Here is a 17964-nt window from a genome sequence, read left to right as displayed (position 1 = left end):
GCACCTGTATGCAAATTAGAACTAAACATTCATGCATATTTTTGACTAAGCCACTCAACACTTCAATAAACCCGTAGGCAGACTAGCCTAGCCCACCACATGTCAGTTATATCATTTTAGCTGCAGTGAACTTCAAGTCCCAGAAAGCCTTTCGCCTGAATGAGTAAAGTTGTCTGTGACGACCTTGGATATCGACTACACTGCAAGCATGGCGAATAAAGAGCCCAACGTGAGTATTTAAAATAGCTACCAACCATCCTTACTATAGACAGGGAATAAATACTTGTTATAGTGTCAGCTTGTAGACGCTGTTTGTATTTCAGACACGTGTGTTATATATTATGACTTACAGGCTATGCTTGAGAGGAGGATGGAGATAACTAGCACAGGTTAGCTAATAACTAACGTTAGCTAGTTATGGTTAACTGGCTAACTACGCTGGTAGTTAAGACTCATATCCTCTCTGCAATGCTTGACAACTAGCTATCAAATATAGCAAGTATATATTTTTTTAGATTCCATTTGAAAGCTATGGTTTGCCGATGCCAATTTAGCTAAACAGTTCTCTAACCAGCTAGAAACAGGCCAGGTCTCACGTTGCATCAGATGCTAATAAGCTAGCTAACTTAAATGTATTTTGTTAATATTTGCTAGCTAGTTAAACATAGCTATCTTCTTTCTGAAGTATGGGAAAATATTGGTATTTGGAACAACAGACGAACCTAGCAGGCAGTTACCAAAATATAACTAGTTAGCAGAACCAACAAATTCCAAGTCATTCATTCAATGTCAACACACATGCAGGTAATTTGCCTACCCGTTTCTACGTGGAATACATTGATTTAAGTGCTGCTTAAACGTTAACGTGACCAGTTTACATGCACATCCATTACTTATTGACCTGCACAGTCCAGTTATGTTATAAATGGTCAAGAATATTCGAGGTGAATATGAATGGCAGGCATTGTCCTGGACACAAGTACCCCTCAAGGCCACCAGCTGGGGGAGGGGTGTTAAATTGCTGGACCATCACAAGAAGCCCTCCAAATCGCTCAATGTATTACTGTCCTAATAAATGAACAACTGTATAATAAGCCATGTAGTCATTTGTGGAGAAAGGGTCTCTGTCAGATGCTTAACATGACGTCCTTGTTCTGTCTTCCCAGCGCTTCCTGACACATCTGCGGGACCTGGCCGGTCGTATGTCTGGTGCAGGGGGCAAGGGAGCAGGGATAGGTCTCAAGCTGCTCATTGGTGCTGGAGCTCTGGCCTATGGCGTCAAAGAGGCTACATTCACGGGTATGCTTAACCTCTGGTAGTGGAATGGGTAACACTTATCACAATCATGAGTGCACCCCTCTAATGTTGTGTGAAATGGTTTGTTCCCAGTGGATGGAGGTCAGAGAGCGATCATCTTCAACAGAATTGGGGGGATGCAGATGGACACAGTGCTGGCTGAGGGACTGCACTTCAGGTACACTGTCGGACTCGGTCTCGGGTGGGGTTTATCATAAAGCCAGGGTCCTCATGTTCGGTAGGCTCCAACTTGAAACAAAACTGAATTCACATGACCATATTGTAACTGAACAGTTTTTGTTCTTCAGGTTACCATGGATCCAGTACCCAATCATCTATGACATCAGAGCCAGGCCCAGGAAGATCGCTTCACTAACTGGAAGTAAAGGTACATGATGGCAGAAATGGAGGGATGGACACATGTAGACCAATGCATTGGTGTGATGTGATGTTTTAACCTTTTATTTAAATAGGCAAGTCAGTTAAGAAAATATTCTTATTTACAATGACGGCCGAACCCGGATGACCCTGGGCCAATTGTGCGCCATCTTATGGGACTCCTAATCACAGCCAGTTGTGATACAGCCATGTGACTCCTCTCTCTCTCCCGGTCTCTCTCTCTCTCCCGGTCTCTCTCTCCCGGTCTCTGTTTCCCTTGTGTAGATCTGCAGATGATAAACATTGGACTGCGTGTGCTGTCTCGTCCCGTGGCCGCCAACCTGCCTGCCATGTACCAGCAGCTGGGGAAAGACTATGACGAGAGAGTACTACCCTCTATTGTCAACGAGGTGCTAAAGAGTGTGGTGGCCAAGTTCAATGCCTCACAGCTCATTACTCAGAGAGCACAGGTACGGCACAGGGACTCGTACACAGGTAGACTACAGTTCATCTGAGACCACAGGTAGACTACAGTTCATCTCAGAGACCACAGGTAGACTACAGTTCATCTGAGACCACAGGTAGACTACAGTTCATCTGAGACCACAGGTAGACTACAGTTCATCTCAGAGACCACAGGTAGACTACAGTTCATCTCAGAGACCACAGGTAGACTACAGTTCATCTCAGAGACCACAGGTAGACGACAGTTCATCTCAGAGACCACAGGTAGACGACAGTTCATCTCAGAGACCACAGGTAGACGACAGTTCATCTGAGACCACAGGTAGACGACAGTTCATCTGAGACCACAGGTAGACGACAGTTCATCTCTGAGACCACAGGTAGACGACAGTTCATCTCAGAGACCACAGGTAGACGACAGTTCATCTCAGAGACCACAGGTACTGCCACACAGGAGTGATGGATTATACGGGACCAAGGTTGTGTACTTTGCCGGTCTCTGCTTAAAAGAAAATGTACATGCATTAGATTGACACGTGAACTCCTGCATATGTTTAGCCTTTCCCTGAAGGTGTTTTATGAGTCTGCCGTGTTCCTGGGTCTACTGTAGGTGTCCTTGTTGATTCGCCGGGAGCTGTTTGAGAGAGCCAAAGACTTCAACATCATCCTGGACGATGTGGCCATCACAGAGCTGAGCTTCAGCAGGGAGTACACTGCTGCCGTAGAGGCCAAACAAGTTGGTACGTACCCATTGTGGGGGGGGGGGGGGTATATATGGCTGTCTGTGGATGTGTACTTGCATGCATTAGGTTGTCTGCATATGTGTGGGGGTGTGAGAACATGCATTGGGTTTTAAAACACAGCCTATGTGTCTTTACAGCCCAACAGGAGGCCCAGAGAGCCCAGTTCTACGTGGAGAAAGCCAAACAGGACCAGAGACACAAGATTATTCAGGCAGAGGGAGAGGCAGAGGCTGCCAAGATGGTAACATATTAACTTCACCACAACCTGCCAAGATGGTAACACATTAACTTCGCCACAACCTGCCAAGATGGTGACACATTAACTTCACCACAACCTGCCAAGATGGTGACACATTAACTTCACCACAACCTCTAGACAATCTGCTCCCTCTTCCTCACATGACTTCAAAACCAGATTATTCTGGTCTACAATTGTTTTTTTATTGACTTAACGTGGTATATGATTTTTTTTTATATTTTTATTGTAAACTACGTCACCCTGCCCAGACCCACCTGCTCACACCCCCCCTCATCAACTACATCACCCTGCCCAGACCCACCTGCTCACACCCCCCCTCATCAACTACATCACCCTGCCCAGACCCACCTGCTCACACCCACCCTCATCAACTACATCACCCTGCCCAGACCCACCTGCTCACACCCCCCCTCATCAACTACATCACCCTGCCCAGACCCACCTGCTCACACCCCCCCTCATCAACTACATCACCCTGCCCAGACCCACCTGCTCACACCCACCCTCATCAACTACATCACCCTGCCCAGACCCACCTGCTCACACCCCCCCTCATCAACTACATCACCCTGCCCAGACCCACCTGCTCACACCCCCCCTCATCAACTACATCACACCTGCCCAGACCCGCCTGCTCACACCCCCCCTCATCAACTACATCACCCTGCCCAGACCCGCCTGCTCACACCCCCCCTCATCAACTACGTCACCCTGCCCAGACCCACCTGCTCACACCCCCCCTCATCAACTACATCACCCTGCCCAGACCCGCCTGCTCACACCCCCCCTCATCAACTACATCACCCTGCCCAGACCCGCCTGCTCACACCCCCCCTCATCAACTACATCACCCTGCCCAGACCCGCCTGCTCACACCCCCCCTCATCAACTACATCACCCTGCCCAGACCCGCCTGCTTACCCCCCCCCCTCCATCAACTACATCACACCTGCCCAGACCCACCTGCTCACACCCCCCCTCATCAACTACATCACCCTGCCCAGACCCGCCTGCTTACCCCCCCCCCTCCATCAACTACATCACACCTGCCCAGACCCACCTGCTCACACCCCCCCTCATCAACTACATCACCCTGCCCAGACACGCCTGCTTACCCCCCCCCTCCATCAACTACATCACACCTGCCCAGACCCACCTGCTCACACCCCCATCTCCAGACCCACCTGCTCACACCTCCATTTCCCATGCCTGCATCACCCTGCCCAGACCCACCTGCTAACCCCCCCATCTCCAGACCCACCTGCTAACCCCCCCATCTCCAGACCCACCTGCTAACCCCCCATCACCAGACCCACCTGCTAACCCCCCCATCTCCAGACCCACCTGCCCACCCCCCCCATCTCCAGACCCACCTGCCCACCCCCCCCATCTCCAGACCCACCTGCCCACCCCCCCATCTCCAGACCCACCTGCTCACCCCCCCATCACCAGACCCACCTGCTCACCCCCCCATCACCAGACCCACCTGCTCACCCCCCCATTTCCAGACCCACCTGCTCACCCCCCCATTTCCAGACCCACCTGCTCACCCCCCCATTTCCAGACCCACCTGCTCACCCCCCCCATCTCCAGACCCACCTGCTCACCCCCCCATCTCCAGACCCACCTGCTCACCCCCCCATTTCCAGACCCACCTGCTCACCCCCCCCATTTCCAGACCCACCTGCTCACCCCCCCATCTCCAGACCCACCTGCTCACCCCCCCATCTCCAGACCCACCTGCTCACCCCCCCATCTCCAGACCCACCTGCTCACCCCCCCATCACCAGACCCACCTGCTCACCCCCCCATCACCAGACCCACCTGCTCACCCCCCCATCACCAGACCCACCTGCTCAACCCCCCATTTCCAGACCCACCTGCTCACCCCCCCATTTCCAGACCCACCTGCTCACCCCCCCATTTCCAGACCCACCTGCTCACCCCCCCATCTCCAGACCCACCTGCTCACCCCCCATCTCCAGACCCACCTGCTCACCCCCCCATCTCCAGACCCACCTGCCCACCCCCCCATCTCCAGACCCACCTGCCCACCCCCCCCATCTCCAGACCCACCTGCCCACCCCCCCCATCTCCAGACCCACCTGCTCACCCCCCCCATCTCCAGACCCACCTGCTCACCCCCCCATCTCCAGACCCACCTGCTCACCCCCCCATCTCCAGACCCACCTGCTCACCCCCCCATCTCCAGACCCACCTGCTCACCCCCCCATCTCCAGACCCACCTGCCCACCCCCCCATCTCCAGACCCACCTGCTCACCCCCCCATCACCAGACCCACCTGCTCAACCCCCCATCTCCAGACCCACCTACTCAACCCCCCATCTCCAGACCCACCTGCTCAACCCCCCATCTCCAGACCCACCTGCTCAACCCCCCATTTCCAGACCCACCTGCTCACCCCCCCATCTCCAGACCCACCTGCTCACCCCCCCATCTCCAGACCCACCTGCTCACCCCCCATCTCCAGACCCACCTGCTCACCCCCCCCCATCTCCAGACCCACCTGCTCAGCCCCCCCATCTCCAGACCCACCTGCTCAGCCCCCCCATCTCCAGACCCACCTGCTCAGCCCCCCCATCTCCAGACCCACCTGCTCAGCCCCCCCATCTCCATCAACTGCATCACACCTGCCCAGACCCACCTGCCCACCCCCCCTCCATCAACAACATCACACCTGCCCAGACCCACCTCCTCACACCCCCCCTCCATCAACTACATCACACCTGCCCAGACCCACCTGCCCACCCCCCTCTCCAGCGCCTGCATCAATCTCCGCCACATGACCTCAAACTACACCATTTTGTGTCTCCGTCGCCCACAATCTTTCAACATTTAGATAATAAAGCATGTGACCTTTCCGTTGTGTTAACGATGGAGGATTGGTTGATTTCCACTTAAGTGTACGTGTTTTCCCAAGATGATGGACGAGAAAAGTATGGTCCAATCCAACGGGTCTCTCTCTGCACCTTCATAAGCCATGTCTGAAAAATATGCAGACGGACGGATTTAAAAGTACATTTACACTGTAATACTTCTGACACGTGAATTTCATGAAGTATTCCTTCATTATGGCTCTTGTGTGTTTGGTGTTGTAGTTGGGACAAGCAGTGACGAAGAATCCCGGATACCTGAAGCTTCGACGAATCAGAGCTGCCCAGGCCATTGCTAAGACGGTGAGTTGTAATCGTGTCCTTGTTCCTGTATAAAGGAATTTGGAGATCAATGGAGTTATTGTCCTCATAACTACTTCATTCATTAATTTAGGAGGAAATCGTTACTCATCTATTGATCTTATTGTTCCAGTCAGAATGGGGTCATTTTTAGCAGCCTGTTCTTGTTGTGGCTGTTTGGTTCTTGTTGCTATGGTAACCTACAGTGCAGTTAGCTGGTTATATCGCTATCTTCTGTTATTTTCTGAGGCAATAGGACTGAAGGAGGGTTGTTTACCCTCGTACTATGAGCTGCTACAAAGACTAGCTCTGTGACGCTGTGTTTGTTATGTTGTCTCAGGTGGCAACGTCCCAGAACAAGGTGTACCTTTCCGCCGACAACCTGGTCCTCAACCTTCAAGACGACTCTTTTAACAAGTATGTTTCTCTTAGCTTCACTCTCGCAACATCATGTCCTCGTCTGGCTTTTGTCCTTTCTTGCATGGCTCACCACTACCCAGATGGTTTGTTGTAGTTGCCTCAAACAGGGTTAGCTCTGACATGAGTGTTCACATCCACAGTTTGGCACACTGTGTCGTGCATTACAGGTGCTGGGGGAAATCAATGGCAATATTGGGGGGGAAAATACATTATTTCTCTATCACATTACCTGTGGGGAAAAGTAGACATTCCTTATCTATCACATTACCTGTAGGGAAAAGTAGACATTCCTTATCTATCACATTACCTGTAGGGAAAAGTAGACATTCCTTATCTATCACATTACCTGTAGGGAAAAGTAGACATTCCTTCTCTATCACATTACCTTTAGGGAAAAGTAGACATTCCTTATCTATCACATTACCTGTAGGGAAAAGTAGACATTCCTTATCTATCACATTACCTGTAGGGAAAAGTAGACATTCCTTCTCTATCACATTACCTGTAGGGAAAAGTAGACATTCCTTCTCTATCACATTACCTGTGGGGAAAAGTAGACATTCCCTAAAGTTGCTCTGGAGTGTTTTGTGAAGCAGCTCTATACTAGCTCAAAGAGAACATGATTTTTAGCAAAACCATGACCGTTATGCCTGCTCTTCTCACATTCCCTCCAGTGTGCATGTCGTGTCATTTTCACAGCTTTGACCTATGACCACCAGGGGGTGTTCACTAGGTACTAAAATGGAAGACGACAGGCTGAAAACAGGGAAGGACTATCCAACAAGAAACGCTAGTTTTCCTTACAAAACATGAGCATGTTTTGTTACGATGTGCGCTAATTGAACACAACCCTGGCCTTTGCTCTCCATATCACTGCTTTGCCTGGTCACTGGAATGAGAATGACTCTGGTCAGACTGTCTGTGCCACACTGAAGTAATTCTCCTCTTCTCTTAATGCTGCCAAGGATCTTTAGTGTCCGGGTGTAGCCGTTCACAGAAACGGAGACACAGGCCTGGTGCAAAAACGCCAGTCATTCAAAACTCATATACATCTTCAATTATTATACAGTTGACAATAATGGCAAGAAAAAACCATAATGAGATATATTCAGAAACACGTCTGCAACCCTGTCCATCATGTGTGTTGATGACCTGTTTACTGGACTTAGTGTCTTGTCAAAGCCTTGAAGAAATGCTGAAATTGCTGTTATGTTTTCCCCTTATTGATTGCCTTATTGTGAATCCTCTTTTTGGTTTTTAGGAAAGGACTATAAAGAATACTATGTATCATTAACACGGGCAACCCCCCTCTCTGCTTCTGTTTCAGTCTATCACTGGGAAAGAAGTAGGCTTTTGAGAGGCCTCTAGCATTCCACCGGTCTGAGGCTACATCTACTGCTGTCTGTCCACCTGCCTGTTAATCTGATTGTAACCAAGTGGTTTACCATCTCTCTGAAGAAGACTCTGTACAGTAAACCTCTGGGACTAGTGGTCTGACATGGCTAGGTGCAGATGGAACCTGTAGGGATGATGTCATAATGGGATTTGGAATCAATAGTGTTTTGTGGAATCAAACCAAATGGCACTCGCCTATAACAACATAATCAGGTGCTTCGTTGACAATAAACTGTGTAGATGATGCTGTAGGAATCCTACTTGTTCTGTCTAATCCCTAGATGTGTTTGTGTACATGTGTTGAGAACAGCAGGACTAGGCTCTTGGGCTGCGTTTAGACAGGCAGCCCAATTCTGATCTTTTTTTACTTTTTTTTTTTACTAATTGGTCTTTTGATTAATCAGATCCGCTCTGAAAAGGATCTGGTGTGATTGGTCAAAAGACCAATTGGTAGAGCAAATATCTGAATTGGGCTGCTGTTCTAAACTCAGCCTCGGTGCATCAAGTGTTTAATAATGACTTAAGTCCTCTTTGTTTTCTATGAAACTACTGCTGTGACTAGCTGCCCTCGTTGTGTTATATGACGGCCATGTTATTTGATACATGACCATATTATCTGATGCAGCTCTGCTGGGGAAAGGTACTACTCCTCGTGGCGATCAAAGGGTCTGCCAAAATGATTCCATCCACTAGTTTGGAGCTGACAAAAAGGCTTTGTCCTTCTAAGTGTTAATACATTGTTCACTGTTGACGTGACTGAAAATAAACAGGGACCGTGCGTTTTATTTAAATCTTTTTACGTGTTCGTTAGTGTTTTTTTCCCAAAACATAATGTAAGTACTATTGCAAAATTGCTTGCTATCGTCCACATTCAGGTTTTCTGAGAAATGAAATGATCCCATGACGGAAACAGACGTATTGGATAACAGTACAGCCTGTTGTACCAGGGAGATCTTTAGCTGTACATCTGCAGTGGCATTAAAGCCACTTACACGACTTTCCTTTTAATGGAGTGAATGTGTTGCTGCCGTATCCTCCCCTTGGGAATCGAACATAAATACTTGTTGACTTAACAAATGCACTGATGTTTACTCCTGGGCTGTGTTCGTTAGGCATAAACAAGAAGGAACATTTTCAAAATGGAAACATGAACGTTCCAAATGCACAAGTAGCCTACACATGGACTCATTTTTGTCCTGCTTAAATAGTTTTTTGCTTTGTGCCTCTGGCCTGTATGACATCAGCCTGTGAATGTGGGTCATATTGTAGGGGTGGGATTTGCCAGGCACCTCACGATAAGATATGTATTGTTATTCAATACTGTGATTTAAAATATAAACGTTTTATTGCCATTCGATGTTCCAAACCTATTGCTTACTGTATGTCTGCAGAGGGACAAGCGAGCCATGAGAAAATTAGTTAAGTCATGGAAATAAGTGGTGAAACCGAATTGGCTTCCTGTTTAAAAAGATGGAGAACAAATTGAAGGAAAAATACTGGAGTTCTGGTCCATGTTCAGCCAATTGGTGAAAAAAAAGAGATGGGATCTACAGGGTATTAGGAAAATATCCACTCTCTTCTTTAGCCACATTTTGGTACATTACAGCCTTACTCTAAAATGTATTAAATCGTTTTTTTCCCCTTTCAGTTGACACAACACCCTATAATGAAAAAAGAAACATATTTAGACAAACTCAATCAAATTTATAAAGCCCTTCTTACATCAGCTGATGTCACAAAGTGCTGTACAGAAACCCAGCCTAAAATCCCAAACAGCAAGCAATGCAGGTTTAGAAGCACGGTGGCTAGGAAAAACTCCATAGAAAGGCCAGAACCTAGAGTGGAAACAGGCTATGATGGGGTGGCCAGTCCTCTTCTGGCTGTGCCGGGAGGAGATAACAGAACATGGCCAAGATGCTCAAATGTTCATAGATGGCCAGCAGGGTGAGATAATAATAATCACAGTGGTTGTAGAGGGTGCAACAGGTCAGCACCTCAGGAGTAAAATGTCAGTTGGCTTTTCATAGCCGATCATTAAGAGTCTGTCTATAGAGAGTTGAAAACAGCAGGTCTGGGACGGGTAGCACATCTGGTGAACAGGTCGGGGTTCCATAGCCGCAGGCAGAACAGTTCAAACTGGAGCAGCAGCACGACCAGGTGGACTGGGGACAGCGAGGAGTCATCAGGCCAGGTAGTCCTGAGGCATGGTCCTCGGGCTCAGGTCCTCCGAGAGAAAGAAAATTAGAGGGTATACTTAAATTCACACAGGACAGCGGATAAAACAGGAGAAATACTCCAGATATAACAGACTGACCCTAGCCCCCCAACACAAACTATTGCAGCATAACTACTGGAGGCTGAGACGGGAGGGGTCGGGAGACATTCTGACCCCGTCCGACGATCAAACAGCCAAGATATAACCCAATCCACCTTGCCAAAGCACAGCCCCCACACCACTAGAGGGATATCTTCAACTACCAACTTACCATCCTGAGACAAGACCGAGTATAGCCCACAAAGATCTCCCCCACGGCACGAACCCAAGAGGGGGTTCAGCAATTACAGCCTCGAGGCTTCTTGGGTATGACGCTACAAGCTTGGCACACCTGTATTTGGGGAGTTTCTCCGATTCTTCTCTGCAGATCCTCTCAAGCTCTGTCAGGTTGGATGGGGAGCGTCGCTGCACAGCTATTTTCAGGTCTCTCCAGAGATGTTTCTGGCCGCTCAAGGACATTCAAAGACTTGTCCCGAAGTCACTGCTGCGTTGGCTTGTTGTGTCCTAAAGGTTATTGTCCTGTTGGATGGTGAACCTTCGCTCCAGTTTGAGGTCCTGAGCGCTCTGGAACAGGTTTTCATCAAGGATCTCTCTGTACTTTGCTCCGTACTTCTTTCCCTCGATCCTGACTAGTCTCCCAGTCCCTGCTGCTAAAAAACATACCCACAGCATGATGCTGCCACCACCATGCTTCACTGTAGGGATGGTATTGGCCAGATGATGACCCGTGCCTTCTTTCTTCCAGACTTGACGCTTGGCATGCAGGCCAAAACGTTCAATCTTGGTTTCATCAGACCAGAGAACTTTGTTTCTCATGGTCTGAGAGTCCTTTAGGTGCCTTTTGGCAAACTCCAAGCGGGCTGTCATGTACTTTTACTGAGGAGTGGCTTCCGTCTGGACGGTTCTCCCATCGCCACAGAGGACCTCTGGAGCTCTGTCAGAGTGACCATCGGGTTCTTGGTCACCTCCCTGACCAAGGCCTTTCCTCCGTTTACCCAGTTTGAGTGGGCAGCCAGCTCTAGGAAGAGTCTTGGTGGTTCCAAACTTCTTCCATTTAAGAATGATGGAGGCCACTGAGGTCCTGTGGACCTTCAACGCTGCAGAAATGTTTTGGTACCCTTCCCCCAGATCTGTGCCTCGACACAATCCTGTCTCGGAGCTCTACGGACAATTCCTTCGACCTCATGGCTTGGTTTTTGCTCTGGCATCCACTGTCAACTGTGGGACCTTTTATAAGGACAGGTGTGTGCCTTTCCAAAAAAATGTCCAATCAATTGAATTTACTACAGGTGGACTCCAATCAAGTTGTAAATACATCTTGATCAATGATCAATGGAAACAGGATGCATTTGAGCTCAGTTTTAAGTTTATTTTATTTATTTATCTACCCTATAACATCAGCTTCTGAACCTGGGCCCACTGTTCTTCCCTTGTGGCCTAAATAACATCACTCTATTCATCTATTCATCTGGTTGTGGTTATGTGCCCTCACAGGGAGAGAAGTCATCTATAGTATATTTACTTTATGTTGGATATAAGAAGTTTCCCTAAGGCGCAGAATGCAAAACAAACCTTATATCAGTGGTGGTGGGGGGTCCTTTTTGATAAAGTACTCCTGTTATGACACAATCCATTCTACTGTCCCTCTAGCAAGATGTAATCACGTACAGATCTCCTATTAGTTTCTTTGTATTTGCATTCTTCAAAGGGCACCAATGAGCTGCTTAAATCGTAAGGAAAACATGGGAGGTGGTATTTTTGGAAGGGTGTCTGCTTTCGCTCAACATGCTAAAAACTAACTGAACATTGTAGAGTAGGGGTGGGTAATAATTATATCTTTTTTTTTACCCCTTTTTTTCTCCTCCAATTTCGTGGTATCCAGTTGGTAGTTACAGTCTTGTCTCATCGGACTCAGGACAGACGAAGGCCGAGAGTCGTTCATCCTCCGAAACACAACTATTTATAAAATTCTCAAACGACAAGTCCTTGTTCTATGACGTGGTGCAGTTATAATGTGTCCAGGTAGTTCCACCTTTTCCCCACCTGATGGCGCCCCTTGCAAAGCTATGGAACTCCTTAAGCCTTGATATAATCGAAGGACACTGCAGAGAAGCCATGGCTGTTATCTGATCAAATCTTATAATGTAATAATTTTCGGGCTTCTATGACATAATTGAACAATGCAGGTTTTTAAGTCCAAACACAGACATGCTGCTGCTGCAGGTATTGTTGATGTGCCGTGAATTATTATGTGGTGTGCAGTCTGTGTGCAATGAAGGTTATGTTTCTACATGTGTGTTTGCCAAGATGCTTGTAGTTTAGAGGTAGTGCTCTGTTTAATGTGTTCGTTTTGACCACAGGCAGCACCTGTTCCTGTGTGCTGGCTGCCTATTCCTGTGCGCTGGCTGCCTGTGTGTTGGCTTCTTGTGTGCTGTGACTGCCTGTGTGCTGGCTGCCTGTTCCTGTGTGCTGGCTGCCTGTTTGCTGGCTGCCTGTTCCTGTGTGCTGGCTGCCTGTGTGTTGGCTTCTTGTGTGCTGTGACTGCCTGTGTGCTGGCTGCCTGTTCCGGTGCACTGGCTGCCTGTTCCTGTGTGCTGGCTGCCTGTTTGCTGGCTGCCTGTTCCTGTGTGCTGGCTGCCTGTTCCTGTGTCCTGGCGGCCTGTTCCTGTGTGCTGGCTGCCTGTTTGCTGGCTGCCTGTTCCTGTGTGCTGGCTGGCTGCCTGTTCCTGTGTCCTGGCTGCCTGTTCCTGTGCCCTGGCTGCCTGTTCCTGTTTGCTGGCTGCCTGTTCCTGTGTGATGGCTGCTTGTTCCTGTGTGCTGGCTGCCTGTTCCTGTTTGCTGGCTGCCTGTTCCTGTGTCCTGGCTGCCTGTTCCTGTGTGCTGGCTGCCTGTTTGCTGGCTGCCTGTTCCTGTGTGCTGGCTGCCTGTTTGCTGGCTGCCTGTTCCTGTTTGCTGGCTGCCTGTTCCTGTGTGCTGGCTGCCTGTGTGCTGGCTGCCTGTTTCTGTGTGCTGGCTGCCTGTGTCCTGTGAGTAGACTACTATTACAGGCAGTTCTGAATATGCATCTTTCTCTTACTCTCTCTCCCTCCCCTCCTTGACTCCCTATCCCCTCCCCCTCTCTCTCCCTCCCCTTCTTGACTCCCTATCCCCTCCCCCTCTCTCTCCCTCCCCTTCTTGACTCCCTATCCCCTCCCCCTCTCTCTCCCTCCCCTTCTTGACTCCCTATCCCCTCCCCCTCTCTCTCCCTCCCCTTCTTCACTCCCATTCCCTCTCCTGCTCTCTCCCTCCCCCTTTCTCTATCTCCCTCCCCCCTCTTTCACTCTCTTCCTGTCCCCGTTCCTGTTCATTCGCTCACTCAGAGCAGGGGGGGGGGGGCAGCAGCTTACTGCTCAGCTGGTGTGTTTCCATAGAAACACTGACCTCACGCTGTGACAGGCGATCTGGGCCGGTTGCCATGGTGATCTGCTGTGACATCAAACCTGAGCCTCTAGTTGCCATGATACCACACCTACCGGCTCAGCAGCAGCTATTTCAGTCCTAGTCTTTGAGCCTTATTACAATGTTCCAGTTTTTACACAGCGCCATATTGTGTTCTGTGTTGTCATTCTGTCCTTGTCTGCGTGTGCAGCAGAGTGCAGTAGCCTACATGCAGGAAAAGATCTGTGTTCTGACAGTGGTTGCCTGTCTCTCATTTATAGGTGTACGTACTATGTACGACCACAGTCACGCAGATGTAATGGGAATAAACCATCACTGTCTGGACTGTATCCCCATTACATCAGCTACTGACTGCTGGAGCGTCTGTGTGTCTGGTAGAGCGAATGAGGGGAAGTGTGTGTGTGTGTGTGTGTGTGTGTGTGTGTGTGTGTGTGTGTGTGTGTGTGTGTGTGGCATAGCATCTGGTTGTCTATGGCTGAGGGTAAATGTGCTGTGTGTGTGTGTGTGGCATAGCATCTGGTTGTCTATGGCTGAGGGTAAATGTGCTGTGTGTGTGTGTGTGTGTGTGTGTGTGTGTGTGTGTGTGTGTGTGTGTGTGTGTGTGTGTGTGTGTGTGTGTGTGTGTGTGTGTGTGTGTGTGTGTGTGTGTGTGTGTGTGTGTGTGTGTGTGTGGCATAGCATCTGGTTGTCTATGGCTGAGGGTAAATGTGCTGTGTGTGTGTGTGTGGCATAGCATCTGGTTGTCTATGGCTGAGGGTAAATGTGCTGTGTGTGTGTGTGTGTGTGTGGCATAGCCTCTGGTTGTCTATGGCTGAGGGTAAATGTGCTGTGTGTGTGGCATAGCATCTGGTTGTCAATGGCTGAGGGTAAATGTGCTGTGTGTGTGTGTGTGTGTGTGTGTGTGTGTGTGTGTGTGTGTGTGTGTGTGTGTGTGTGTGTGTGTGTGTGTGTGTGTGTGTGTGTGTGCACGCTTACACTGCATCTGTGCTCAGTGTCATTGAGAGGGCTGCACAGGGCTCCAAGGACACACAGGATTATCAGCTCTGAGGGTAATCCGGAGATGTTGCTAGCTTTACATTAGCATCTCTATGTACTCTCTTTAGCCTGTGTGTGTGTGTGTGTGTGTGTGTGTGTGCAGACACATGCTTCCGTCCGTCTCTCTACTATATACTCGACACTGTCATTAAGCTCCTCTGTTCTCTGGTCAGTTTTACCATTCAGAGTGTTTCTCCATATGAACACATGTATTTTGTGTTTTATTTACTGGGCCACACAGCAGGTAGGAACCTTAAAGACTGATCTGCTCTATCATGTGGCCCATTTTGATCCTGTGTTTTCATAGAATTACAAGATGTTTAGCAATTGCTCATTATAAAGATTTGGGTATCCAGGGACCTGTATTAAGGGCATTATGACATTTAGTACCAAAATGTGTGTTCTCACACTGGGGTAAGTCGCTCTGGATAAGAGTGTCTGCTAAATGATTCAAATGTAATGTGTGTGTTTGTGGTGAGTGCCAGTGTTCCCCTAAGTGCTGTGTGTGTGTGTTCCCAAAAAATGACTGTGTGCTTTTGTAAAATTGTGTGGTGTGTTTGTGACAGTTTTTTTTTTTTTTTTTGCAGCCTCCACGGAGTACAGTAATCACCTCCAGTGCAGCCGGCCTCTCTGTCTGTCATCACTGCCTGTCTGTCTGTCATCACTGCCTCTCTGTCTGTCATCACTCATGCACTGCAGCACATCTCTGTTTTTCAACCAGGTGGTCAGGCAGAGGCAGGCAGAGATGGTACATGGGTCTTGTTCCTTAGTGTGTGAGCAAGCTAGAGGCTAGAGATTAACCTGCTTTCTGAGCGTGCAGGTCATTATGGTAAATTAGGTTTCATTACGGATGGTGCTGGCCTGGCTGCTGACTGGCGAGTTTGTTCAGTTCCTTACTCCCTCACGTGGTCCGTCCCAGCATCCCAGGGTCACCTCGCAGCATCTGGTTTCAACCTGGTTCTCCCCCCTAGTGTATCTGATAACTGAGAAAGACAATCAGGGTCGTTCTGGGAATAGGGTGCCAAACCTAGTATGTGATAGATTTGAGTAGGTTTAGTTAGATCAATCCACAATAAAAGATCTGGCAACATTCTCCCAAGTTGTGTGTTCAGAGCTCTGTGTGTGAGCAGCCCAACCTCTCTGTCTGCTCTGCTGTTTTGATAAACCACTGCATCCTGTTCTACCTAGGAGGAAGTGTGCCCCAGGTACATATCTAGCCCCCACCATGCCTGTCAGAACAGCCTTCATTTCCATAAATACGATTGTGCTGCATATGTCGGTTCAGTAGGGAACTGACTTTTTAAAACCACAATGCCTATAAGCAGAGATCAAATTGAACCACCTCTTTCCTGTGTGTTCTCCTAAACTACAGGACCTCACTGTGTATTCTACTGTGTCTGACTCAAACAGACACCCTGCAGGAAACATTAAGGGATAGTCCTCACAATAGAGGTATTTTTGTACAGAGCTGAAGGAAGCAGGCTAAATTAGGACTTGTGTACCACAGGACAACTGGTGTAAGAAGAGCAGGGTAGTATTTTAACGGTCTAAGTTACTGCATCTCAGTGCTAGAGGCCTCACTACAGACCCGAGTTAGATTCTAGGCTATATCACAACCGGGCCTGTGATTGGGAGTCCCATAGGGCTGCGCACAATTGGTCCAGCGTCGTTAGGATTTTGCCAGTGTAGGCCGTCATTGTAAATAATAATTTGGTTCTTAAAACCTCTTTAGGCTAGGTGGCAGTGTTTTGATGTTTGGATAAAAACGTGCCCAAAGTAAACTGCCTATTTCTCAGGCCCAGAAGCTACAATATGCAAATAATTGGCAAATTAGGATAGAAAACACTCTAAAGTTTCCAAAACTGTCAACATATTGTCTTTGAGTATAACAGAACTGATATGGAAGGCGAAAACCTGAGGGAAATCCATCCAGGAAGTGCTGTTTTTCTGAAACTACTCTTTTCCATTGCAAGCCTATCCTCCATTTAAAGGGATATCAACCAGATTCCTTTCCCTGTGGCTTCCAAAAGGTGTGAACAGTCTTCAGACATAGTTTCAGGCTTTTATTCTGAAAAATGAGCGAGAATGATCGCATCGCGTCAGTGGATAGCCAGATGTCCTCAGAGTTGTGCATGCGTGTGCGCCGGGAGCGAGACCTTTTCCTTCTCTCTTCTATTGAAAAGGCTACCGTCCTGTTGAAATATTATCGATTATTTATTGTAAAAACAACCTGAGGGTTGATTATAAAAAACGTTTGACATGTTTCTACGAACTTTCAGGATACTATTTGGAACGGTCACGAAGTCTGCCCTTCGTGACCGTACGAGCCTGTGGATTACTAATAAAAACGCACCAACCAAATGGAGGTTTTTGGATATAAAGAGAATCTTTATCAAACAAAACAAACATTTATTGTGTAACTGGGAGTCTCCTGAGTGCAAACATACGAAGATCATCAAAGGTAAGTGATTCATTTTATTGCTTTTGTGACTTTTCGTGACCCATCTACTTTGCTGCTAGCTGTATGTAATGAGTTGTTCTCAGATAATCACATGGTTTGCTTTCACCGTAAAACCTTTTTGACATCTGACACGCCGGCTGGATTAACAACAAGTTAAGCTGTGTTTTGGTGTATTGCACTTGTGATTTCATGAAAATTAAATATTTTTGGTAATTTAATTTGAATTTGGCGCTCGAAAATGATCCCGCTAAAGGGATCTGAGCGGCAAGAGGTTTTTAACTGACTTGCCCAGTTAAATTAAAGTTTAAATTTAATAATATTAAATAAATAAATCTGTGAGTGTAAAGTTAACCTTAAGTCTGCTTTCAAATGTGATTATTCTGTTTGATAAATCTGCCATATTTACTTTGTAACAGTTCCAAGGGTTTCTTAGATCACTGTTTTAGCTTGAGTTCTCTGTATTCAATGGGCACGAAGTCTACCTCCATTAAACCAACTGCCAAGAGACTCTGTTGATACAGACTTCAATTATGAGCTGCATTCAAGATACTTTGTTGTTCGTCGATATTGTTATTCTTTCATTTTATTAATGAAAAAAATGTGCC

General features: G+C 47.9%; 1 protein-coding gene across 1 annotated transcript; it reads left to right on the top strand.

Moving 5' to 3' along the window:
* The first annotated feature begins 6 nt into the window (after positions 1-6).
* On the top strand, positions 7-8945 carry LOC109886041 (prohibitin-2-like). The gene is made up of 10 exons (XM_031785508.1): positions 7-229; positions 1167-1299; positions 1390-1474; positions 1605-1684; positions 1960-2144; positions 2750-2879; positions 3020-3123; positions 6261-6338; positions 6676-6752; positions 8083-8945. Exons 1-10 carry the CDS (start codon positions 209-211, stop codon positions 8102-8104), a joined length of 915 nt encoding a protein of 304 aa, XP_031641368.1. The 5' UTR covers positions 7-208; the 3' UTR covers positions 8105-8945.
* The last annotated feature ends 9019 nt before the right edge of the window (positions 8946-17964 follow it).

Source organism: Oncorhynchus kisutch, linkage group LG13 (assembly GCF_002021735.2).
Source record: "Oncorhynchus kisutch isolate 150728-3 linkage group LG13, Okis_V2, whole genome shotgun sequence".
NCBI classification, from domain to species: Eukaryota; Metazoa; Chordata; class Actinopteri; order Salmoniformes; family Salmonidae; genus Oncorhynchus; species Oncorhynchus kisutch.
This window is presented reverse-complemented; position numbering and strand designations above follow the sequence as displayed.